Consider the following 26,381-nt stretch of genomic DNA (forward strand, 5'->3'; position numbering starts at 1 on the left):
AGTGGACTGCCCCTCTTGCATTTGCTGTAAAATCTCGCCAAAATCTGCATCATTAGCATATTGTTCCCTCATGTCTTCCAAGTCCTGATGATAGGCAATAGTCACATTATTGACCGGGGATCTTCGGGACAAGGCATCTGCCACTCTGTTCCGAATTCCTGGGGTATGGCCGCACTTGAAGCATTTCCCATCTCTACGGAATTCAGCTATCTGTTCACGAGTGAATGGAGATTTGCCTTTATATGACTTTGAAAACTGAGTACTCCTCGGCTTCTGAGGCTGAAACCCTTTCTTTTCAACCTTGGGATACTCTTTCTTTTCTTATTTTGAAAAATCAGTTTTCTTTCTTTCGACACGTCTTGCATGCAAGGATAGTACCGTGGATGGATCTTGTAACGGCACAAGACTAGCTACTAAAGCTGAATGCATAAGGTCTTGAATGTTCTTTGCTCCCAAAGCATTCACACCTGCCTGGATTCTTGGACTGAGACCTGCTCTGTACTTTCTCATTTGGGTTCCTTTGGAGATCTTTTTGAAAGGTGCAACCTGCAAATAAGCATCCCAAAACTTTTGGTTGTACACATCCACTGTATCTCCTGCATCCATATGCAAACTGTCCCAATCTTGAAGAACATGATCTCTAAACTGTTTAGGCATAAACTGCTGGTAGAAGGCTTTCTTGAAGTCCTTCCACTTCTTTGGGGCTGACCCTTCTGTGGTCTGTGCACTCCACCATCCACTAGCTGTCGCTGTCAAGTGCAAACTGACCATTCTTAAATTGGAGGATTCTCAAAACTTTTCTGTACCGAATGCAGCATCAAACTACCTGATGAACTGCAATGCTTTGTCTGTATGACCATACTGTCCATTGTAGGTCATAAACTTGACTGATTCACCTCCCTCTTTGAATTCCTTGGTCTCTCTGGAAGACTTACTCTTCCTAGACTTCTTGTGTTTCCTTCTTTTCTTGGATGGTTTACCTGATAAAGAAGAAGATACAGAAGTCGAGCTCGAGGTAGACGGTGTTGGACTAGGAGATCGGTGATGATGCCTCGATCTCTTCCTGCTATGAGACCATCCCCTATGAGATCTCTCTTTCTCTGGCTGTACACGAGAGTGTGCCTTTGGCATTGGCACATCATATGCTGCATTAGGCATATTTTCTACTTGAAACAAATGCTGAGCTCTTGGATCCCTTCTGAAATTTTCCATCTCCTGCATACGTGTGCGTACCATCTGCTCAAACTCTTGCTGAGTTTGTTGCACACTTCTCTGTCTTGGATGTGTATCCCTATCTTGTGAATCCCTCTGGCGAGGTGATTGAGCCATTCTCCTACAACTTGTCTGAGATCTGCAAGTTTCTCACACACACTGTGTATGCAACTGATGCACACTGCCTTTGCTTTTCTAAGAGAAAATTTACCTCAACAAGACGTGTCTTGCATTCACAATCTATCCCAGTACCGGGCTGTCAGCTCAAGTCATATACCCACAAAGTTGCCAAGGCATCAATAACTATATTGCCCCTTTTCTGGCTGTTGCAAAAAGCATTCATAATGCATGTGACTCATCTTTTCCTGAGCACAAAGGCATGCATATTCTTTTTCTGCAAATCTCTGATTTTACTGTGTTTCTGCTGCTTTTCTGACAGTAAATACTCTCTCAGATAGGTGAAGACTGCTAGCAGAAACAGTCTCTGCAACTGTCCTTTTTTTTTGGGACAGTAACCAGATGGGTAACTACTGGTTACACTAACCAGTTCAGTCCAGTTCTGGTCCGGTTACATTGACAGACTAGTTAGTCTGTAACTTGGCCACTAACTTAACCAAACTGGCTAACTGTACCAGTCTAGTCTAGTTAAATAGACAGTCTGGTTAGGCTGTCCTCTGACCATATCTCTAACCAGGGTCAGCTAACTGGATGCCACATGTCAATCACACACGTGTGGGCACCATGTCACCTGTCACATGTCCTGCCACATCAGCATCTGAGCTGGCTGCCACGTCAGCATCTCTCAGGCCTGCCATGTCAGCGCCACGTGTCAAGTCTGCCACATCATCAAGCCTAAGGTTCCAAACCTTCTGGCTGTGAATTGGTCGACGTCACGCGTCGCGCCTTCTAGAGATCATCAGCTTCGCACGTCGCGGGATCTTCAGCATATGACGAATCTGCGTCACGAAGCATCGCTTGCTTTTGGACAGAACCTTCACAACGTGTGCCCTCTCGAAGGAATTGTCTTCACATGAAGACGTCTCTCAGCGTGATGGTATCGCTCTGCATGGAGGCATCTTGCTAAGGATGATCACCATCATCCTTCCGTCGACCATGTGCCTGCGTGGAGACGTTACCTATGCACCCCTGTCTGGCTGGTTGCCTTCGCCATACATAGGGTCCTTTGTCAATCGTCTACAGCCAAGGAGCAGCACCTGCTACTCATCTCGTCTACCGGGTCTTCATCGACGCCTAGCCTTGCGTTGCCTCACGGAGAGCAATTGCCTGATGCATTTAAATAGCGTGACTCAACCGGATCATCAATATGCTCCCAAGGCCTTCATCACTTCATCTATCCGTGCGCCTAACCACTCACGCTTGTGATCTTATGCATAATGAGCCGCTTGATGACGTTGCTGTCGATTGCTACTCTTTCCCATTTGTGGCGGTCCAATTGTCTTAGACCGTCATCTCCAAGGAAAGAGATGAACCAATAGCTCTGATACCAATGAAATACTACCCACAAAGGACAGCCAAAACACTTCTCATTTGCTCTCCCTCTCTCAACAAAGACACTAGGACCCAAGACAACATGTCGGGCTGGACCCCCCCCCCAAGGTATTTTATTTCTTGAAGCGAGAATCTGTTACAAGAGTTCAGCGTAGAGCTGCCTGATACAAAATCCAACGTAGAATGAATCGTTACAAGAGCTCTAAGGCTCCCCTTCTTGGCAACAAGCCACTTGTCAAATTTCTATACTACTTTCCCAATTACATGCCACTAAGGGCAACTCTGGAGTCTTCGAAGCACTTGGTCACGCGAACCGCCTCCTAGACTCTAATTAGGCTCCTGTAGCGCTAAGGAAAATAACTCTTCCTAGTACCTACAACAATTAATTAAAGCGCACCACCATGGCACCCATTAATAGTTAGCGCTTTGCATGCAAATAACACACTGTGGACTAATTCTAGTCACGGTGGGTGTCCCCACTGAACACATGTGCACACATAACAAATATAAAAATATATATTTATTCTCTGGTTGACCGGAGTCAACACTCTTGATCATAATTAAGGAGCTTTGACCAAGGGTCAATGCGCCTTAATTATAGCCAAGTCTCTCCAACCGAAGTTGGCACAACTCTCCAACCGAAGTTGGTACGTCTTGGTTAACCGTGGTTAACCCTCTTGGCGCATGCCAAGTCTCGTTGACCAAAGTCAACACTCTCTGACCGTAGTCAGCTCTGTAGTTCTCTGGTTAACCGTAGTTAACCCTCTTGGTAATAAACCAAGTCTCCCCGACCGAAGTCAAGTTTACTTGACCAGAGTCAAGTATCTTTGACCGTAGTCAATTCTTTGACCATTAAAAGAACTCTTTGACCATAATTAACACATATAAAACTCTTTAATTATGATCAAATAAATGGTCAACTGTACTTTGACTTAGGATATTTACATTGTGGTGACATAACTAACACATCAATAGAGGTGTGGGCCATTCTAAAGGATCTATATGAGACATATAAACATCCCAAATCTTGACTTACAATATGGATATAGATGAGGGAGATTCGGTACATGACCTCTTGACGAAGGTCAAGGTGGTGAGGGATCAACTAGCATCGGTTGGTCAAAAGGTAGACTCTGACCAATTGGCCTTGATGGTACTTAGGAGGTTACCACAGAGTTTCAAGAGCTTCGTTACGACTATGACAGGGCCAAACCTCTCACTTTTGAGGAGTTGGGTCCGTTACTACTCCAAGCAGTAAGGCGTGAACTAAGGCAAAGCATATCGTGACGGCATAAGGACGCCTCAGAACGAATGGAAGCAATCACGAGTGACGTAACTGTTTGGGTATTGCGTGTACACTCGTGGTGATTTTGGGCTTCTTGCGTCGAATCACATGCCCTGCTAAAGTCGATAGTATTCGAGGAGGCTACGCTATGGGATTAAAATTGCCTACAGAAAGCTGATTGTCACCTTGCGTGAGCACCGTGGAATTATTTAGTGCCTTATAGAATTCTATGCAAAGAGTGCGCCACGGGAGTGAATAATTTAACAGAAGTCCAAGCACGAGGGCATCGTAGAAAGCATTGATGACTAGCGACGTCTTCACGTGAGCTATGACCATCAACGCAAGGGCAGCATCGCAAAAGGTCTCTAGAAGACGCTAATATGATGCCCGACCAGCAGAGATTGCAAGCGAATTTCTTACGCCAATATGCGTCAGACGAAAGCTGTGCGAGATCTTTGTGCCAAACAAAAAACGACCATCATGTTGATCTACGCAGGGTTGCAAGCGACGGCGTGACGGGACTTTGTCTAAGTTTTTCTCTGACGTGGCAGAGGGTTGACGTGTGGCACACAAGCAAGCAGCCATGATGACGTGGCATATGCTGACGTGGCGCTATCCAAGTCAACAGATGACGTGGCACACACATGTGGTGCCGATGTGGCAGTACACGTGGCATCCAGCTCAGAGCTGATGTGGCGCACTGACACGTGGCAGCCAGTTGGCAGACCTAGGGTTAGTGTGACCTTGGTCAAGTTAACTGCAGTTGGCTGACCCTGGTTAGAGATCTGGTCAGAGGACAGCCTAACTAGACTAGACTGGTTCCGTTAGCCAGTTTGGTTAAGTTAGTGGTCAAGTTACAGACTAACTAGTCCGTCAATGTAACCAGACCAGAACAGAACCAGTCTGGTCAGTTTGACCAGACAGTAACCATCCAGTCACAGACTAACCAGAACCAGTCAGTCTGGTTAAAGTAACCAATAGTTACCTATCTGGTTAGTCCCACACACACACACACACACACAAAAAGGTTGCAAAGACTGTTTCTGCCAGCAGTTTACACCTATCTGAGAGAATATTTACTGTCAGAAAAGCAGCAGAGACACAGTAAAATCAGAGATTTGCAGAAAAAGGATATGCATGCCTTTGTGCTCAGGAAAAGATGAGTCAGATGCATTCTGAGTGCTTTTTGCAACAGCCAGAAAAGGGGGAATATAGTTGTTGATGCCTTGGCAATTTTGTGGATTATGCTTTGAGCTGGCAGCCCATTACTGGCACAAGTTGTGAATGCACGACACCTCTTGTTGAGGTACTTTCTTTCTGCAAAGCAAAGGCAACGTGCATCAGTTGCATACATAGTGTGTGTGAGAAACTTGCAGATCTCAGACAAGTTGTAAGAAAATGGCTCAATCACCTATCCAGTGGGATTCACAAGATAGGGATGCACATCCAAGACAGAGAAGTGTGCAACAAACTCAGCAAGAATTTGAGCAGATGGTACGCACTCGTATGCAAGAGATGGAAAATCTCAGAGGGGATCCTAGAGCTCAGCATTTGTTTCAAGTAGACAATATGCCTAATGCAGCATATGATGTGCCAATGCCAGAGGCACACTCTCGTGTACAGCTAGAGAGATCTCATAGGGGACGGTCTCATAGCAGGAAGAGATCGAGGCATCATCACCGATCTCCCAGTCCTTCACCGTCTACCTCGAGCTCGACTTTTGTATCTTCTTCTTTATCAGATAAACCATCCAGGAAAAGAAGGAAACACAAGAAGTCTAGGAAGAGAAAGTCTTCCAGAGAGACCAAGGAATTCAAAGAAGGAGGTAAATCTGTTAAGTTTATGACCTATAATGGACAATATGGTCATACACACAAAGCATTGCAGTTCATCAGGCAATTTGATGCTGATTTCGGTACAGAAAAGTTTTCAGAATCCTCCAAGTTAAGAATGTTCAGTTTGCACTTGACAGCTACAGCTAGTGGATGGTGGAGTGCACAGACCACAGATGGGTCGGCCCCAAAGAGGTGGAAGGACTTCAAGAAAGCCTTCTACCAACAGTTTATGCCTAAACAGTTTAGAGATCATGTTCTTCAAGATTGGGACAATTTGCATATGGATGTAGGAGATACAGTGGATGTGTACAACCAAAAGTTTTGGGATGCTTATTTGCAGGTTGCACCTTTTAAAAAGATCTCCAAAGGAACACAAATGAAAAAGTATAGAGCCAGTCTCAGTCCAAGAATTCAGGCAGTAGTGAATGCTTTGGGGGGGGGGGCAAAGAACATTCAAGACCTTATGCATTCAACTTCAGTAGCTAGTCTTGTGCCGTTACAAGATCCATCTACAATACTATCCTTGCATGTAGGACGTGCTGAAAGGAAGAAAACTGATTTTTCAAAATCAAAAAAGAAAGAGTATCCCAAGGTTGAAAAGAAAGGGCTTCAGCCTCAGAAGCCGAGGGGTACTCAGTTTTCAAAGACATATAAAGGCAAATCCCCATTCACTCCTGAACAGATAGCTGAGTTCGCAGAGATGGGAAATGCTTTTAAGTGTGGCAAAGAGGGGCATGTAGCTGCCCAGTGCCCAGAAAAGCTTTCAACTTCGAAGGGAAAAGAGGCAGAGAAGCCACGGGGACCGCAAAAGCCAATGGCAAGAGGAATTCCTGACATACTGGGTCATGTTTCAAACCCAAAAGAACGAGAATTGCTACTATCATGGAGCAAAGTCAGAGACCAACAAGCGCTGATTTTATTTGATCCAGGGGCTACTGATAATTTCATATTAGAGGACCTAGCCCTGAGGCTGGGAATAAAGACGGAGGAGTTGGGCAGGGCTTTGGATGCTGATCAGATGTTCTGTGGGAACCCTGTGCCAGTCACTCCCTTGATAGGGAAGCTCCGTCTTCATGTACACAATTATATGGATCAAGAAGACTTCTTCATTTCTCCACTAAAACATGATGATGTAGTCTTGGGTATGCCTTGGTTTCATTGAAGGCAGCGAAGTTGACTCTTCCTGAAAGAGTGCTAGAGTTTGTACATAGGGGCAAAGTACATTGTGTGGTTGCTAGGAATAGAGAGAAAACTATTCCCATTGTATCAAATAGTTCTGTTGGAAAAGAAATAAAGTTCTGCAGTTTCAGCTTACATGATTTTTGTAAAAGAGAGAGACGTGGAAATGCATGCTGAAATAAGTGAGGCAGATCATAATAAATTTCAGTTTCTTGAAAATTTTAAAGATTGCTTTTCTGATGCTTTGCCAGGGGAGCTACCCTTGAGAAGCCTGAGGATCATGGCATAGAACTCATTTTTTGCAGCGAGCCACCCAATAGGCCCCCATATAGAGTTAGTGCAACTCAGAGAGAAGAGATTATGACTCAAGTGCAAGACTTGTTGTCCAAGGGGTTGATTCAACCCAGTTCTTCTCCTTTTTATTCCCCTGTACTGCTAGTACAGAAGAAAGATGGCTCATTCCGTATGTGCGTCGACTGCCGCGCACTGAACAAAATGACCATCAAGAATAGATTCCCTATTCCACGCATTGATGATGTGCTGGACCAGTTAAATGGAGCTCCCCTTTTCAACACGATAGACTTAAAGAGTGGCTATCACCAAGTGAGGATACAGCCTCAGGATGTGCACAAGACAACGTTCCGCACTACTTTTGGGTTGTATGAATATCTAGTGATGCCTTTTGGATTGACAAATGCCCCTACTACTTTCAATAGGATGATGGATTGTATCTTCCGACCCTACAGACAGTTCACTGGTCCCTTCTTCGATGACATAATTATCTTTTCTAAGTCCGAAGAAGAGCACAAGGAACATCTTGCTCTAGTGCTTCAAGAGCTGAGAAATCATCAGCTCTATGCAAACAGCAAGAAAAGTGAATTCTTCCTAGAAGAAATCCATTACTTGGGGCATATAATATCCAAAGATGGGATACGGATGGATCCGGCAAAGATCCGTGCCATTCGCGCATGGCCAGAGCTGAAAAATGTCCATGGTTCGAAGTTTCCTAGGCCTATGTTCTTACTACATAAGATTTATCAGGCATTTTGCAGATATAGCCGCACCGCTCCGCTCCACGATCTTACTAAGAGAAATGCAGCTTTCAGATGGAAAATTCCTCAAAAGACAGCCTTCATCACACTCAAAGAGAGTCTGACCACAAAGCCAATCTTAATAGTTCCAGATTTGTATCAGCCATTTGATGTGGATTGTGATGCTTGTGGGGAATGTGTTGGGGCTGCATTGCATCAGAATGGTCATGTAGTGGCCTATGAGAGCAGGAGACTCCGGGATGCAGAGAGATATCTGGGAATCTATGAGAAAGAGTTATTGGCTGTAATCCATGCCATCCATACATGGAAGCACTATCTTTTGGGTGCAGATTTTACTGTTAAGACAGATAACCAAAGTCTGAGATATTTTCTAACTCGGTCAAAACTTTCTGAGAAGCATATGAAACAACTCTAGCACTAGAGAGGTATTTCTTTTGGCCAGGAATGCGGAAAGATATACATCAATTTGTTACTATATGCCTTTCGTGTCAGAAAGTGAAGTATGATAGACGGAAGACACCTGGCCTACTTATGCCTCTTCCCATGCCTCAAGCACCGTGGCAAAGTATTACAAAGGACTTCATTTTTTATTTGCCAATATCAAAGTCAGGGAATGATGGGATTTGGACTATCATTGATAGATTCAGCAAGCAAGCTCATTTCATTCCGGTTCGCAAAACCATAAAGGCAGATCATATGGCACATGCCTTTAAGCACCATGGTATGACTAAGTCCATTGTCAGTGATCGAGATCCCAGAATGACCAGTCTATTCTGGAGAGCTTTATTTGATAATATGGGGACGAATCTGAATTTTTCTTCTTCTTTCCATCCCCAGACAAATGGTCAAAGTGAAGTAGCAAATTCTACAGCATTGGATATGCTGAAATGCTATGTGGGTGACCAAGGTTCAGATTGGGAAAAGTACCTACCATTGGTAGAGTTTGCTTACAATAATACAATACACAACTCTATAGGGAAAGCCCCCTTTGAGGTCATTTATGGGAAGGTGATTCTGCCACCTATCTTGAGGACCAAGGATGAAATATTTGCAGCTGATCAGTTTGTGAGAAACCTCCATACAGCTTACAGCCAAGTCCAGACAGCAATTGAAAGGTCTCAAGAGAAGCATAAAAGAGCTGCAGATAAGCATAGGAGACAACTAGATCTCAAGGAAGGGAATTGGGTACTTTTGAAGTTCGAGAAAGCTAGGCTCCACAAGTTTAAAGGCAAACAGAAAGTGTATGCAAAGTTATCCTCCAGATATTATGGCCCTTTCAGGGTTACAGAAAGAATAAATGAGGTTGCATACAAGGTAGCATTGCCAGAGCATTGAAGGATTCACAATGCATTCCATGTGAGTCTTCTAAAGAAATTTCAGGGGCCAAAGCCTACAGAGCCAATATCAGAGGATCCACCAAAAGTGGATGAGTTGGAAGAGGTCCTTCAGCCAAAGCAGATTGTGTACCATACTGTACGCAAAGGCCCTCAAGGCAAGGAGTTTTACAGGTATCTTGTAAAATTCCAGAATTATATGGCATTAGATGCCAAGTGGATGGATGAAGACATGTTGTCCGATCATCCACAGCTTCTGAATGGTTACAAGGAAGCTTTTCAGTTGAGGTCAATTGAATAGAAGCCGAGGGAATGTCACCACATGTAAATATCCTAAGTCAAAGTACAGTTGACCATTTATTTGATCATAATTAAAGAGTTTTCATATGTGTTAATTATGGTCAAAGAGTTCTTTTAATGGTCAAAGAATTGACTATAGTCAAAGATACTTGACTCTAGTCAAGTAAACCTGACTTCGGTGGAGGAGACTTGGTTTATTACCAAGAGAGTTAACTGCGGTTAACCAGAGAACCACAGAGCTGACTACGGTCAGAGAGTGTTGACTTCGATTAACGAGACTTGGCATGCACCAAGAGAGTTAACTACGGTTAACCAAGATATGCCAACCTCGGTTGGAGAGTTGTGCCAACTTCGAGGCACCTCAACCCTTGGTCAAAGACCCTTAATTATGATCAAGGGTGTTGACTTCGGTCAACCAGAGAATGTGCACATGTGTTCAGTGGGAAGGCCCACCGTGACTAGAATTAGTCTACAGTGTATTATTTGCATGCAAAGTGCTAACAATTAATGGGTACCATGGTGGTGCGCTTTAATTAATTGTTGCAAGTACTAGGAAGAGTGATTTTCCTAAGCGCAATGGAGCCTAACAAGAGTCTAGGGGGCGGTTCGCGTGACCAAGTGCTTCGAAGACTCCAGAGTTGCCCTTAGCGGCATATAATTAGGAAAGTAATGTAGAAATTGACAAGTGGCTTGTTGCCAAGAAGGGGAGCCTTAGAGCTCATGTAATGGAATTCATTCACGTTTGGATTTGTATGAACAGCTTCCACACTGAACTCGTGTATTCCTTCTTCTCTCAAGTAATAAAATCCTTCGGGGGGGTCCAGCCCGACTGTTGTCCTGGGCCCTAGTGTATCTGTTGAGAGAGTGAGAGAGGGAGAACAAATGAGAGTGTCTCTGCTGTATTTTTTCGACTGAGGTTTCATCCCACGCATGAAAAAGAACTCTTTGCTACTACAATATTTGTATGGCTCCAAGTTTGTTAATTTGGAGGATAGTACAAAATTGGAATATTTTTGGACTGAAGACATTCGTATGGCACAATGGTCTAAAATCGTGTAAGAGTTCAATCTTCAAATCTGTAGTAAAGGTGCCTTAAAAAGTGGCTGATCACTTGTGACTCATTTGATCTTTTCTTAGATTCAGTCTGATCTTTATCTATCTCTTAGAGGCAACCCTGAACATGAATAAAGAGGATAAGATACAAAATCAGATTTCAATCCATAAAGGATTACTATCATAATTTTAATTTTCTTATAAACTTTCCTTTTTCCTTTGTTCTATGTCTTTTCTACAAAAAGGAGGTTTGTACTAGAAAGTCCAAGCACTAGGTGTCGAGTTCCTTCACGAATGTCATCAGTCGAAGCGAGCAGGCATCCAATTGAACATATGATTCAGTAAAAAGAGGATTTTATTGCCAAAGATGGAGTTATGTGTAGAGGACCATGTCCTCAAGTGTGAACAATGCCAAGTTGAGAGAGCGGAGTGCTTTAAACAAGCCCATCTCTTGAGAGAAAATCTCTATAGATTTTGTTGTTGGTTTGGCAAAAACTTATAGAAGTCTTGACTGTTCATGATTTACACCATTAAGAGAAAACACAAAGGCCTTGACGTTTGCTCTACTCTGTGTACATAAGCTATTTCACCTTTGTTGTGTTGCCAAATGAATTTGTCACAGACAGGGATCCTAAATTCACTACACAATTTTAGGTAGGAAGTATTGTGGGAAATTGAATACTAAGTAGAGTTTCAGTTCAGCTTGTCATCCGGAATCTTATGGTTACAGAAAGAGTCAATCAAACAATTGAAGAAAACTAAGACAATATATATGTAGTCTCTTCCAATAGTAGAATTTGCTTCCAAGTAACATCGCCAAATTCATCACCCAGAATCTGATGGTTACAGAAAGAGTCAATCAAACAATGGAATATATGCTAAGACAATATATGTGGTCTCTTCCAATAGTAGAATTTGCTTACAAGTACCAAGCATTGGCTACTTGGATCAGTCCTTTCATGTTAATGAAGGCATATCAGCCTCTCATGCACCCTGGATGGTGGGCCTTCAAAATATCACGGTAAAGGATGCTTCTGGTACAAGATTAGCAAGAAAAGCTTTGGATTGCAAGAGAAAGTATTCGGTCTACTAATGACAGCACGATACTATGTAACTCAGAAGCATTCACCTTAGATCTTAGAGGAAGGTATGACCTCTAAGGTATGATGGTTTACCTTAAATTCTCAAAGATTGTAAGGTAACAAAAATAGGAGATCTAACTTATCATCAAGTGTTAGTGACCCTTCAAAGTTGACACACAAGAAAGAACTTCCTCCAAACATAAACTTTACCATGTCAACCAAGACCAAACGAAAACCTGGGAGGAAAGGATAACTGAACATCAGTAGATGAGCTAATCTGCTTAGAGGATTTTCAATCCCACATTCCACATGAACCACAGTAATTCTAGACTGTAGAACAAAAGCTTTCGTGATGAAAATCCGTAAACTCTTAATCCAGTGAAAAGACCATTCTGAAAAGGACAATACTCAAAATATCCTGAGTTCATCTCACAAAGAGACTCTGTTTAAAGGGATGGCAGTGTTATGTCATGTTGGGCATAACTGGAGGTCTAACTAAGGGGGTGAAAGTGTTATGCCATGTTGGTTATAACTGGAGGTCCTCTGCAACCTTAGCTACCATGGATGAGGTCTAGGTAATCTTGACAAGGCTATGTTCGTCAAGATAGTCAGAACTAAGGGTGGGCACTAGCCTGAGGACGAGACCTGACTAGCATGAATGAGGTCGAGATAATGTTGATAAGGCTATCTTAGTCAAGATAGTCAGGACTGTCCCAAATACGATGGTGACAGGATGGTGACATAGGAAGTTTTAAGTTCAGGGTTGGTTCTCGAGTAAACTGATGCTTTTAGACTTGCCCTAAGCTTAAAACTTCAAGTGGGTCTTCTAAAACGTGATTTTAAAGTATGTTTTTGGAGTGAATATGAACATTTCAAGAATCGTCCCAACGAATCTAATAAGATGAACGGACTAGAGTACATCAGCATTCAATGGAATCCAAATCACCTAGCTTGAGATTTGTGGTCACGTGCCCTGATTATAGAGCTTAAGTAGGCTTTTACAGAGTCGGTTTGTAATAGGGGAAAACTGGAGCTAAGCTTGCAGATGTTAGCAGTCGAAAAAGGAGATGAAGGTTATATATCAAGATGAATCCCAAACCATCCTCTAAAAACGCCACACATAGAGCAGTTTCAATCTCATGATAGTCACTCATAAGGTTGAAAACCATAAACTCAAACAAGGAGACGAAGGTTAGTCAAACTTGGCTCATCACCTGGTGACTCAGAGAGAATTAAGGATGACCAAAAAGACCCTCTCCATCATGTTGTCCCCATGCACCAAACAATCATGAACTCTGAGCTCTCCCAGCAGTCACCTCTCCCATCATGGAAGCTGGGGATTGGATCTTCAAACCGTACTATGCTTTTTGTGCTTTATATTTAGTTTGAATGAGCCCAAGTGTTGTGTGCCTATGCCAGCTGCTTACTTTCCTGCAATAGCTGCCTACCTTTCTTTCTTGGATGGTTCCTTGAATGGCTATCTCACATGATGCCTTGTGTCTACTACAATGCAAATGGGTTTGGAGACTGACCTGAACCCACATGTGCGGCCAGTTTCCAGCACTGGAGGAGGCCCCTATAAGGGATTGCAAGCTCCTATGATGCAGCTGCCGGCCACTCATGCACAGTCAGCCCAGAATATGAGCCCAAATGAAAGAACAAACTATATGTTTATGAGCCTGCCAGCTGCCAATTCTCATGTACACATGCAACGAAAAAGAGATTTCTCTGTTTGGAGCACAGTAAACATGTTCCCCCGCATTCATGCTTTTACACTAGTTTTGTATATGCTGTCACAAACAAGAATAAGCCAAACACACTTTCAATCATCTCTGTCTTCAATCTAACATAAAGACAAAGTTCTAAAACACGTGAACAAAAATAGCAAACTAAAAATAAATCGGAAAGCCTTTCACAACAAAAGAATATACATAGCCCAGTGGAAAATTGCATTTCTTATTAACAAACATTACTGTAGGGATAACCTTAGCTCTCTAAGACTTACATGAACAGCCCTAACATGAAAAGCTGGACAGTTTTCAGGAGTCTGAGCAAGTTCAAGCAATCGCTTGTGTGTCAATACATCTTCAGCTCTTTCGACATTGACATCCAATGCATACCTGCGCAGTGAACAACACAAGCGATCGAATGCCAGTCAAACCACTTTTCCTCCACATGAACAAAGGTATCGGCAATCAACTATGCCCTTGCTTCAAAGATTCAAGGTGACATTGCCGAACACAAAAGAACATCTTCAAGCTGAAGGACAATCTCAACCCTTGCGAATAGATTGAAAAGAAAGTCATTGAAAATTGCCAGATCTCTCAAATGTTTACAAGTTCAAACTCAAATAACAATGTCTTCTAAATTTGATTGATTGCAACAGTTTTTTTCTATATGTCAAGAACACGATACAATGTCAGCTATCTGTGAGGCACTGAAAATAAAGCTAGCTGCCTTGCAGCCTGCATCTCTGGGATCTGGTTCATCGCCTTGGTAACCTCGGAGCAGGTGCCAACAACCAGTGCAGGGGGGTATACAACCAACGGATTCCATGATCCTTGTAAATATAAAAGAGATCTGCAGGCCAGACCTTGCGGAAACACTAGTGACACTCAATATTCTTCCTGGCACCCCTCTACCTGCTCTCATACACCCGCAACGTATAAATGATGTCCAACCACTGCTGCACCCCCCCCTCCACGTGACACGTTTAAAAATCTTGCAAAAATCAGTGCCCGAATAAAGTTACAAATAAGAACCTCCACCATCAATGGTCAATACTTTAGTCGAACGTACATCGAATGCTAGCAAGTTTGTATCCAAAAAAATAATTTTCTAGCTCCTGATTTGAGCTACGTTTCACATGAATGTGACGCATGCGCCCCCGCTTTAACTTCGGGCAATCTCCTTATTGGTCTCATAGCCACCACCAACCAAGAACCGGTCACAACGAAAGCAATATTGATGGATAAATGGGAATTTGCAGCACACATAAATCAAAGATTGGATGTCTCTGAATGGCCCTCGATGTACAGCTGCATTACACGTTAAGGCGTGAGGTGCCCTATATCACGGGCTAAAACCAGCGTCCCGTGAATGGCGAAAAGGCCCTGTGAGCTTCATAGATCCCACAGATCCCACCTTCGGACCTAATAGCATTAAAGAGCTATCATTTCTATAAACAGAAATGCCCGTAGATCTATCGTGGAAGATCGAGCGAAGTTGCCTTTCACTCTAAATTCGAGAGTTGTAAACTTTGCAATTGTTCAAAGCGTAGACGTGTCGTCTCTGTTGCTCAGGACTAGAGCCTGGAAACCTCTTCATACGCTTAGTCATCCAAATCACGATCCCTTGAGCTTTCTCACAACATGTTGGCATTACTTGTGTCAACGTCAAGTAAGCCATTCTTGCAATTTGAGAGAGATGATTACAGAGAAGTGACGATACCTCGTAGGCAGCCGAAGGAAATGGGCATGAAGTGCTTCTGAGAACCCAGGAGTGTCGACTGCCTCGTTGCCGGACTCCTTCAGACGCTTTATGACCTCATTACAGACCTCCGCTTTCTTCCCCTGCCGCTGCTTAGTAGGAGAAACGTCGCCGCCAGCCCTGCCTTGCTTGTTATTTTCTGCTTCTTCCATCTGCACCTCTGTTTCCATTGTCTACCCCTTTTTTCTGTCGCTATGTCTATGTCTCTCTTCCCTTCTCTTCTGCGCTCGGCACCCGACGTGGCTTTTACGGTATCTCCTACTTGCCACGCAACCAGGTCTTAGTCCGACTTATGGCAAAGCTGAAATCCAAGATACAGCCATCGATTGCGCTGCGTCGATAGTCCCAACTCGCACTTCTGCAGCCGTGCTCGAATCGATACTGCGGGAGTCTGTCGGCGTTCCTGCTCTCCGAAACTGGCAGAATCACCGGCGCTGTGAGGGAACAACAACAACAACAACGGCGCCGCAGAGCGTCAACTACGGATTTCGCAGGGAGGAAAAAAGCAGCTTTATGGAGGGCCAAGAAAGCGGCGATCGGGGCGGCTACAGTGGGAGAGGAGGGGATGAATGTGGACAGAGGAAGAACAGGGATTAATAGAAGCAAGCAAATGCATTTCTGGTGAAGGCGATGAAGGATCGATGGAGATGGAGATGGAGATGGAGATGGAGGTGGAGATGAACAGAAAGCTTCACCGATGAAGAAGAAGAAGAAGAAGAAGATGATGATGAAAAATGCAAAATGAGGTGTGCCACCTTCCTCTGATAACAGCTTTAAAAAAAATTTTGGGCCATTTATTTTGGCGATTTTTTTAGTTTTGGAAGATGGGGATTTTGAATATTTGGGCAATTTTTGTTTGACCTCATCGCAAATGAGTAAGTACCCCTTCGTGCCCCCCAAAGGCCCCCTCCCCAAATTTAAGCTCCCCTGCCACGTCACCTGCCACCTCATACCCCCTCCCAACTCCTTATTATCATCCTTGTAACGCCTCGCCCCGCCTCCGTTCTTCTCAACACATCACCAAACTTGGGGTTTCCACATTTGAAGGTTTTTCCCAAGAATTGGCCGATTTTTCAGCTAAAATATAACTACCTCGCCTAGAATTTTACAGATTTTAGAAAATACTTTTACGGGTGAAAATGAAAATGTTGCAAGTTCATTGTATATAGTCTCTCTCTCGCCTTGGCCAGCCTGCTTCTCACCCCTCCACATCGAGCTGATTTTCGATTCCCCGATTTCTAAACTCGATCTCCTCGCAACAAAACAATGCCCTTAGCATAGGCATGTGTTGAAAATGTTGCAAGTTCATTGTATATAGTCTCTCTCGCCTTGGCTAGCCTGCTTCTCACCCCTCCACATCGAGCCGATTTTCGATTCCCCGACTTCTAAACTCGATCTCCTCGCAACAAAACAATGCCCTTAGCATAGGCATGTGTTGAAAATGTTGCAAGTTCATTGTATATAGTCTCTCTCGCCTTGCCCAGCCTGCTTCTCACCCCTCCACATCGAGCCGATTTTCGATTCCCCGATTTCTAAACTCGATCTCCTCGCAACAAAACAATGCCCTTAACATAGGCATGTGTTGGATTGCCCCTATCCCCTTGTCTGCTGACCTTCAATTTCCCCTTTGCATATATATAATATGCCTCACTCTCATCAAGACCCCCCCCCATCCCCCCCCCCCTTCGATGTATGATCCTTACTTGTTTGTTTCCATGTTGCACCCTCGAACACCCGCGTCCCCTCCTACTACCACCTATATTCCTGCCACCTAGCCTACCCTCTTCTCTCCGCTTTCGCGTTTTTTTAGTCAAAAAGGATATGGCTATGCTAATCTCTCCTTGAACATCACTTTCCCAATTTCATTTTCGAGCTCCGTGAAAACCAACCTCTCTCAGCATATTCCACAAGATGCTCTCGCTTTATCCTTGTGACCTTGGAATATCTCACCATCGCTCCCACTCGTAACCATCCATTCCAACATCAAGCACAATATGCTTGAACGTCACCAACACACACACATTTCAAATGAGCTTTCTAAATGATCTTGATTCTCTCCATATATCTTGGACAAGGATTAGCTATATGTATTATCATAATGCAAACATAAGTAAGCAATTTATGTCGTGCTTGTCTATCTAACATATCTCACAAATGCTTCCTTAAAACTTATTGGATTCCACCAATCCCATCCCTTACCAAGAAAATAAAAAATTGTTGATGTTTCATTGTGGTTAGTGATACAATGTAGCTTCTTTGAAATTCTATTTATGGTAAAGTTAGAGGTTTTAGCATTCATCGTAAGTGTCAAGTTTCTTTAATTACCCTTTTATAACCTCTAATGTAAAATATGCATTTTTGTAACGGGCCCCCTTTGTATCGTTTTGGGGTTTGCTCCTCTTAAAACACATATCAAAGAACATACCCTTTCACATCATTGTACTACGTCACCTTTACAAAGCATGGATTTCTTTTTCTATATGTTTCTGTCAACTCAATTACTCACAAGAATTCCATTAAAAAATCAATATATGTCATCCTTCTCATCCTTTACTAGTACTTTATCCTTAAATACTTTATCCTATGAGCTTTAGTACATAGGGCCAAACCATGGGTGCGCACGCACATGTTTGTATAAATGCAAGAGCACTCATTGTACTCAACATGTTTGCTACCACTTTCTTGGAGAATGAGATTATATGTGGGGGTCTTCATGACCAAATCTCGTAGCACCGTTCTTAATGGAAAATCCATATCCAAACTATAAGGTCATGGATAATTAAACATGCATCTTGTAAAAAGTGACCAAAATACTCCACATGATTACACAAAAATGTCCCTCCTTCCTTGGCTTTAAATGTTAATCGAAATGAAAACATCGATCGGTTCTAACTTAACTTGCTTAAGATCTATAGTTTCCACTTTAAAAGCTTGGAGAGTACTGATAAGACAGTTCGACTTTTCAATTCTAACTTAGCTTGCTCAAAATCTATGGTTTGTATTTTTAAGGCTTGGAGAGTACTAATGAGTCAACTTGATTTCAGTTTTAACTTAACTTGCTTAAGATCTATAGTTTGCATTCTTCAATCCTAACTTAATATCTATAGTTTGCATTCTCCAATCCTAACTTAACTTGCTTAAGATCTGTAATTTGCATTCTTAACACTGGGAGAGTACAAATGACAACTTGACTTTTTAGTTCTAACTTAACTTGCTTAAGATCTATAGTTTGTATTTTTTAAAGCTTGGGGATTATTGATGACAACTTGACTTTTTTGTTCTAACTATACTTGCTTAAGATCGATAGTTTGCATTTTTTAGTTCCAACTTAACTTGCTTTAGATCTATAGTTTGCATTTTTTAAGCTTGGGTAGTACTGATGACAACTACACATTGCTACCTCCACAAGGAAGCAACTTTTGATTGCAAGAGATAGAGAAGGAGATGACAATAACTTGCAATCTGTAGTTGCAATGTTAATGGAGATGATACTAACATGCAATCTATGTTATTGATTAAAGATCCCTCAAAAATAAAAATTTGACCATGATATATAATGTAAATTACCATCACCTTCCTCTCCTTCTATTCAAAGTAGATTTTGTGCCCATTGTGGGGTGCATTTAAATATTCCCTCGCTCTCCATACTATGCTACTCTTTTCTTTGTTTGGGTAAATTTTGTATTTTGGTGAATACTACTTTGCTTGTATATCTATGCCGAGGGGCAAAATGCATCATCAAGATTGGTGGACATCATATTCGCTATCTCTCAAATGATGATAAATAGCTTGTTGATGATGCTTTGGCAAAGAAAGGAAGTTTAAGTTCAACTTACCTTGCTTAAGTCTATAGTTTGCATTTTTAAAGCTTGGGGAGACTGTACACATTGCTACCTCCACACAAAAGCATTTTTAAGATCTATAGTTTGCAATTTTTAAAGCTTAGGGAGTACTGATGACTTAATTCTAACTTAATTTGCTTAACATCTATAGTTTGCATTTTTCAATTCTAACTTAACTTTCTTAAGATCTATAGTTTCCATTTTTTAAAGCTTGGAGAGTGCTGATGAGACAACTCGACTTTTAAGTTCCAACTTAGCTTGATCAAGATCTATGGTTTATAATTTTTAAAGCTTAGAGAGTATGATGGGACAACTTGATTTTTCAGTTCTAACACAACTTGCTTAAGATCTATAGTTTGCATTCTTCAATCCTAACTTAACTTGCTTAAGATCTATGGTTTGCATTTTTTACGCTTGGAGAGTACAAATGACAACCTAACCTTTTAGTTCTAAAATAACTTGCTTGAGATCTATATTTTACATTTTTAAAGCTTGGGGTATACTAATGGTAACTTGACTTTTCAATTCTAACTTAACTTGCTAAAGATCTATAGTTTGATTTTTTTTGTTCTAACTTAACTTGCTTTAGATATATAGTATGCATTTCTCAAGCTTGGGGAGTACTGATGACAAATACACATTGCTACCTGCACAAGGAAAGCAACTTTCGATTGCAAGAGATAAAGAAGGAGGAGATGACAATAACTTGCAATGTGTAGTTGCAATATTAATGGAGATGATGACAACATGTAGTCTATATTATTGATTAAATATCTCTCACAGATAAAATTTGATCGTGATATATAATGTATTACCATCACCTTCCTCTCCTTCTATTCAAAGTAGAATTTGGGCCCATTGTGGGGTGCATTTAAATATTACCTCGCTCTCCATACTATGCTACTCTTTTCTTTGTTGGGGTAAAAATTTTAGTTTGGTAAATGCTACTTTACTTGTATATCTATGCCAAGATGCACAATGCATCATCAAGATTGGTGGACATCACATTTGCTATCTCTCCAATGGTGATAAATAGCTTATTGATGATGCTTTGGCCAAGGAAGAAATTTTTTATTCAACTTAATTTGCTTAAGATCTATAGTTCACATTTTTTAAGCATGGGGAGTGCTTATGACAACTGCACATTTAATTCCACAAGGAAGCATTTAGGATCTATAGTTTCCATTTTTTTAACATGGGAGCATTGATGACAACTTCAATTTTTAGTTTTAACTTCGCTTGCTTAAGATCTATAGTTGGTATTTTTAGTTCTAACTTAACTTGCTTAGGATCTATCTTTTTTTATTTTTTAAGCTTGGTGAGTACTGATATTAGTTGTCCATTGCTACCGCCACAAGGAAGCACTTTTAAGATCTTAAGTTTGCATTTTTAAAGCTTGGGGAGCAATGATGACAACTTGACTTTTCAATTCTAGCTGAACTTGCTTAAGATCTACAATTTGCAGTTTTTTAGCTTAGGAAGTGCTGATGACAAGTACACATTGCTACCACACAAGGAAGAAACCTTTGATTACTAAGAAGGCAAATGGTCGATAGAGAAGCAGTTGTGAGGCAACATCCAATTGATTGAATCAATAAAAGGTCTATCAAAGACTTGTGACTTGTAGCTTGCAGTAACCCAATTTTCAGTGAAGGCCATGCTCAAGGAACAATGGAATGATAGTGCATTTTTTAAAAATAGGAAGAAGGCACCATCTATAAGGTCAATTCATCGACATTTGAGATCCCTTTGGAGAACAAATCTACACCAAAACTTTAAGGACACTAGACACATCATTCATGAGGACCCCTTATATAATAAAAACTTATTGAGTGTACTCAAAGTATTGGACGAAGAAATATTGGCTTGGAAAGCCCAACTTCAAGGTATTGCAAATATTTAAGGTGTAATAGCATGTGTTAACTGGAAGCATATAGATCGCTTCCCAATCCATGCTTCTGCAATTCATACAACCAATTGGAAGTATAGCTTCTGCAATTCATACAACCAATTGGAAGTATATTCAAGGGGTAATGGCATTTGTTGATTGGAAGTATAATGATCACTTCCCAATTCATGCTTCTTCTTCAAAGAGGTGGGGAGAATCAAGGAAACTATAGTTTTTATATTTCCTTGTGTATGTGCTACAAGCTAACAAGGGGGGAGGGAGTGTTGGATGATGTTTTAAAACCTATCTATAGCATGTTAGACCAAGAAATATTTAAAATACCCCTATATTCCTTTTTATGCATAATTATTTTTACCCCTCCATGTATAAAATCCATAATATTCTTTTTAACACAACTATTTTTACCACTCCATGTGTATAAATATTTGGACTTAAACTTAAACATCCCCTATGTATAATTACATAAATTAATTGTGTTGGATAATCCCCTCTTATATGCAAACAACACGTAAGTCCTTTGATTTTAAAAATACCTCTCTATGAAAGAAGATGTAATGTTACACAGGTGACCACCTTTGAGCTACAAATGTCATGTATTGGGGCATTTTTCAAGGAATTGTAGTAAGGCTGTCAAGTAAGTGCAAGATGTGATGTTACATGGGATGACCATTTTAGGGCTACAAGTGTCATGTATTGGGGAATTTTTCAAGAAATTATCATAAGGCTTTAAGATAGTCATCTGTTGAATGCAAGCACAAGGGAACTTCAAGTCTAGTAGTCCTTGGCCTTTCCCCTCTCCACATGGCAATTTTTCTTTCCTCTCAGAGAATGATCATGTTTCTTCTTGAATTCCCAAGCATGCTAAAAGATTACTTTATCGGATAAAAGGGCTCTAACCTCATTCAAATGACGGCAATCAACATACATCCTACTTTTATTCTATCCATTTTTTAATATTGCTATTAGAGGTTAGTTCTTTTGGCAAATCAAGTCCAAATGATTTTTAAAAAAATGAAAAACTAGAAATTAAAATATGAGAAATCATAGTGTGCGCCTAAGGACACTTTCTATGTAGTGGAATATGATGTACATAAAGTATAACTTAACCATCATTTCCCTCCTCATAAGTTGTAGCTTAGGGAAATTGGTACGAGGAGTGGAGGAGGAGTTTTTGTTATCTTATGCTCCTTCTCCTTCGATGAAGAATAAAGGGAAAGATGAAATGTTTAGGTTAAAACATAAAAAGTTATTTTATATCCTTGTATGGATAAACTGATGATTGTTGTTGCTAGTGTTATTCTTCTCCAATGTCAAACATTTGTTGTCGGTATTGTTGTCCTCCTAGGTCAAATATCTGCATTTTGTTTGTAGGCATGAACTTGATCTAAAAATGATGCTTTTGTAAACTGCAATCTACTGGTGAAGATAGAAATTACATTTACTCCAAACTTATTACAAGGCTTGATATGGCAAAAGATGTTAGGAATAGCATTAAAGGCTTTTCGAGGCTAATAATGTGCACAATATGCCATAAAAATAGCCACCAATAAGGTTGTACAATGAAGCATGTGCAGCTCAAGATGAACGAGATGTAGTTTCCCCACCACTGATAGAATACAAAAATCTCTCTCTACCATAAATTTCACTAAATGTGTTGTATTGGGGGGTCTTGTAGGTGCTCAGCTTTTAGGATATGTGATGAGTGCAAAACTGCATGTGATCGAAAGGACTAACGTGTGACTTTGGGCAAGGGGTTAGTTGGCTTTTTGGAGTTGATCTCTAAGGATATGCTAATATTTGCTACACTATCTATTGTAGCAATGAAAAGTATCGAATCATTTCTTTTCTTGATTCTTTTCAAAGTGTTAGTGCCAAATGTGTTGATGAGGAGGCTTCAATATGCAAAGGCACGGGATCTAATGTAGAAGTTGAAATAGTAAGATGCAAGTGTCTAGACTGGCATGTGATGTGACAAGATTGGAGAGCTAGAGAAATCGATTAATTTTACCTTCTTTAACCACTTGAAAATTCCTCCTAGATAAAAAATTAAGGCATGCAAAACTTTGATAAAAAGGAGGGTCCAAAATATGATGTGGCAATCGAGTGCACATGCAGAGTTTGCACTTGTGAAGAACTATACTATGAAGCATAGGCGTGACATGGTAGTGTGTGTCATGGTTGTGTTAAAAATTGTGGTTAGCAAGGTGCAATACCTAGCCTAAGGGTCATTATGTGATGACATGGTATTGCATCCATGTGCTTGTGTTGAGGTGGACTTTGCTAACATGGCCTATGAGCCACGTGTCAATCTAACTATAGGATCCCTATAAACCACTTGGCTACCATGTGTCACTATCCTCTACTACATGGTTGCACCTTATCTTTTTACCTATCATGTGAATTTCCACGTGGTAGTCTTGTTCTTTGTGTGTCTGTGTGGAATGTAGAAGCTCTATGTGTTGGGGAAATATAGAAGTCATAATCATCTTGGAGCATCATGGCTTATGTTTTATCTTGTTATTTATCAAGCATATGGTACATCATGTCTGCATACTACTTTATTTGTCACGTTGGCATTTATTTTACTACCTCTGCTTGGAGGTGCATGCAGTGGGCATTGCATTAGTTGTATTTAGTTGTGAGTCATTATTAAAGGTCACATGCCTGAGTTGTTAGCCTACTTGTGGTCTTCTCTATGTTTGTTGTCATTGAGTCATTGTTGAGGTAAGAACCTTTGTGTGCTTTTATGAAACTTGTTGTGTTGTGAGTCACACCTCTATAGATGTATGTTTATCGATGGTTGCAATGCATCATTGCTTGCGTTGTGTGTGCCTAGTGTTACTGTTGCTTTGCTAAGTTTTAAATGCTTGCTCTCTCGAGTGATAGTCAACTATGCAAGTTTCTTTTCTTTGCTTGTGTTGAGTCTACATTTGTTATTGTTCGCTTGAGTTGTACTATTTCAATTTGCATGCTTATCTATTTGTGTTGTAGGAGACTCTGTAGTACTAAGATTAGGTAGGTAAATAGAAGTCAGGTAAAACTCTTGCATAGGCTTTGCAGGACTAAGGAAACAAATATGGAGAAGAAGAAGACATACTAAGAAATCTCTCTCTCTCTCTCTCTCTCTCTCTCTTTCTCTCTCTCTCTCTCTCTCTCTCTCTCTCTCTCTCTCTTTCCTCCTCTCCCCCCCTTCTCTCTCTCTCTCTCTCTCTCTCTCTCCCTCTCTCTCTCTACCCCCCCTCTCTCTCTCTCTCTCTCTCTCCCCCCCCCCTCTCTCTCTCTCTCTCTCTTTCTCCCCCCTTCCTCTCTCTCTCTCTCTCTATCTCTCTCTCTATCTCTCCCTCTCTCTCTCCCTCTCTCTCTTTCACCCTCTCCCCTCCCTCCCTCCCTCTCTCACGCACACACACACATGTGTGTGTATAAAAAAATAAAACCTTTTAACAACACGGCACACAAAGCTCAAATAATGGTGGATAATAACTTTTCTATCTTATGGTTGCACATAAAATATGTATACAATTGGTACAAAAAGTGTTGAATCCGTCAGGTAGTCCAGGCTCCAAGGTCAGGGTCCACTTACCTGCCACCATCCAAACCAACCAATTGTTAGAACAATGAAGTTGAATTTGGGTAGACAGGTAATGCTTGTATCCCCTGGCTTGTTATCGCTTTACCAAAGAACAAGAACAAACCTTTAGGAATTCTTAAAAAAAGGGGGGCCAAAAGAATTAAAGAACATAGCGAGGGTTTTAATTTTAGAGAGCTCCAAAAAAGTGAACCAATCCTGAGGGGGGTAGTCCACACCCTTTAAGAGAGTCATTACCAAAAAAGTTGACCAACAAGATTCACAAGGCATAATGACCAAAGAATTTGAAAGAATGAAAGAATGGGGGGTATTCCACACCCGTTTAGTGCAAACATTATCTTTTTTGTAAATGTCAAGGGGGATAGACCACACCCGTATAAAGGTGACTTCTCTTTCTTAAAACACTTAGGGAGAATTATAAGGGGGATATTCCAGTCCCCTAAGATCAACTCTTTTTGTTAGAACTAAACCATCACTTAAGGGGAGGATTTTACACCATTAATAGAAACACACCTTAATAATTTGGAGTAGAGTACTTGAAAGAGTTAGAAAATTTTGAATAATAAAAAATTAAACTGTTAATTTAAGAGTAATCAGATACAAATTATTAAACCAAAAAGTGACAAAAAAAGGTATATTTATTACCTCTCTCTCTCTCTCTCTCTCTCTCTCTATATATATATATATATATGATATGGCAAATAGAAAGAATCATGAGGGTCTAAAGGGCTAAGGAGGTAGAAGTGTAAGCCACTAATCAAATTAAAGCAATCAATAAACTTAAGGGCAATGAAAGTTAAGAAATAATTTATCTCTAGAAAGGATAAAAACATATATATATATATTGTTACAAAAATTGAACTCAAACGTGCTCACAAATTCAAGATTTACCAAGACCATAGAAAACCAGAACCAAAAAACAAGTGGGGGAGAGAAGAGACAGAGAGTGCGACACTACATGGGGTCCAATCTGCCCCCCCTAGATGGTGGCTCTTGCTTCCCATCTAGAGTATTTATAATCGTAATTTCAGAAAGCAAAGAGCCAATAATAGTACATCCAAAATCATCCCTTGTCCATAATTATAGGGATTGCTCAACATAGCTCCATGAGCTTCGAATATCACAAAGCTTAATATGCCCTCATCCACAATTAATTAAAATAAATTAGCCCACATCTTAAAGCTCATTACTTTACTATATGGCCCATGGCCTTTGATAGCCATTAGATACTTCAATCAATCCAAATCACCTTCACCATCTCTATTCCTCGTTATCCAAGTCATCATCTATACTCAAACCGATTGTGTTAGTTATTACAATCAATTGTTGAATCTTCACACCAACTAATCCCAACACAATTGTACTCTTGATATATAAACATCAAAATACATACCTTGCGACCAATTGCAATAACACCAGTAACACCAGCGACATTAGTATTAACATGGAATCACCCACAATACTAACCATCTAGCCTAGCAAAAACATAGGTAGTTAGGCGTCCCCAACTAAACCCCACAAAGCATCCACTAGGACCCTCGTCGCATCTGGTGCGCTCCTATGGAATACTTTGACATCGTCACATTGACTAAAAGAAAATAATTTCCATAGCAAGAAATATCGAAAATACAATTTTGTAACATCCCTCTTGCTTGGATTGTAACAGACCTCAAGTCAATTCTACCTTGTTAACTTTCAAATTTTCCTTCCTATG

General features: G+C 40.9%; 1 protein-coding gene across 5 annotated transcripts in view; it reads right to left on the reverse strand.

The window, feature by feature from the left end:
• Positions 1-26,381, reverse strand: part of LOC147898324 (serine/threonine-protein kinase STY46-like) — a 73,306-nt gene that overhangs the window by 22,383 nt on the left and 24,542 nt on the right. For 3 of the 5 annotated variants that reach the window (XM_087379869.1, XM_087379867.1, XM_087379865.1), the window contains exons 1-2: positions 15,292-16,052; positions 13,847-13,961 (exon numbers count right to left, since the gene is read on the reverse strand). The exons of the other annotated variants lie outside the window; for them this stretch is intronic. In XM_087379869.1, coding sequence (XP_087235995.1) covers positions 13,847-13,961; positions 15,292-15,500 — 324 coding nt within the window. In that variant the 5' untranslated portion in view covers positions 15,501-16,052. Of the gene's footprint in view, positions 1-13,846; positions 13,962-15,291; positions 16,053-26,381 lie in introns of those variants that run through there. 5 annotated transcript variants of the gene reach the window in all.

The sequence above is a fragment of the Dipteris shenzhenensis genome, chromosome 9 (genome assembly GCF_047967505.1).
Source record: "Dipteris shenzhenensis isolate YYH24624 ecotype China chromosome 9, Dip_SZ_1.0, whole genome shotgun sequence".
Taxonomy (NCBI): domain Eukaryota; kingdom Viridiplantae; phylum Streptophyta; class Polypodiopsida; order Gleicheniales; family Dipteridaceae; genus Dipteris; species Dipteris shenzhenensis.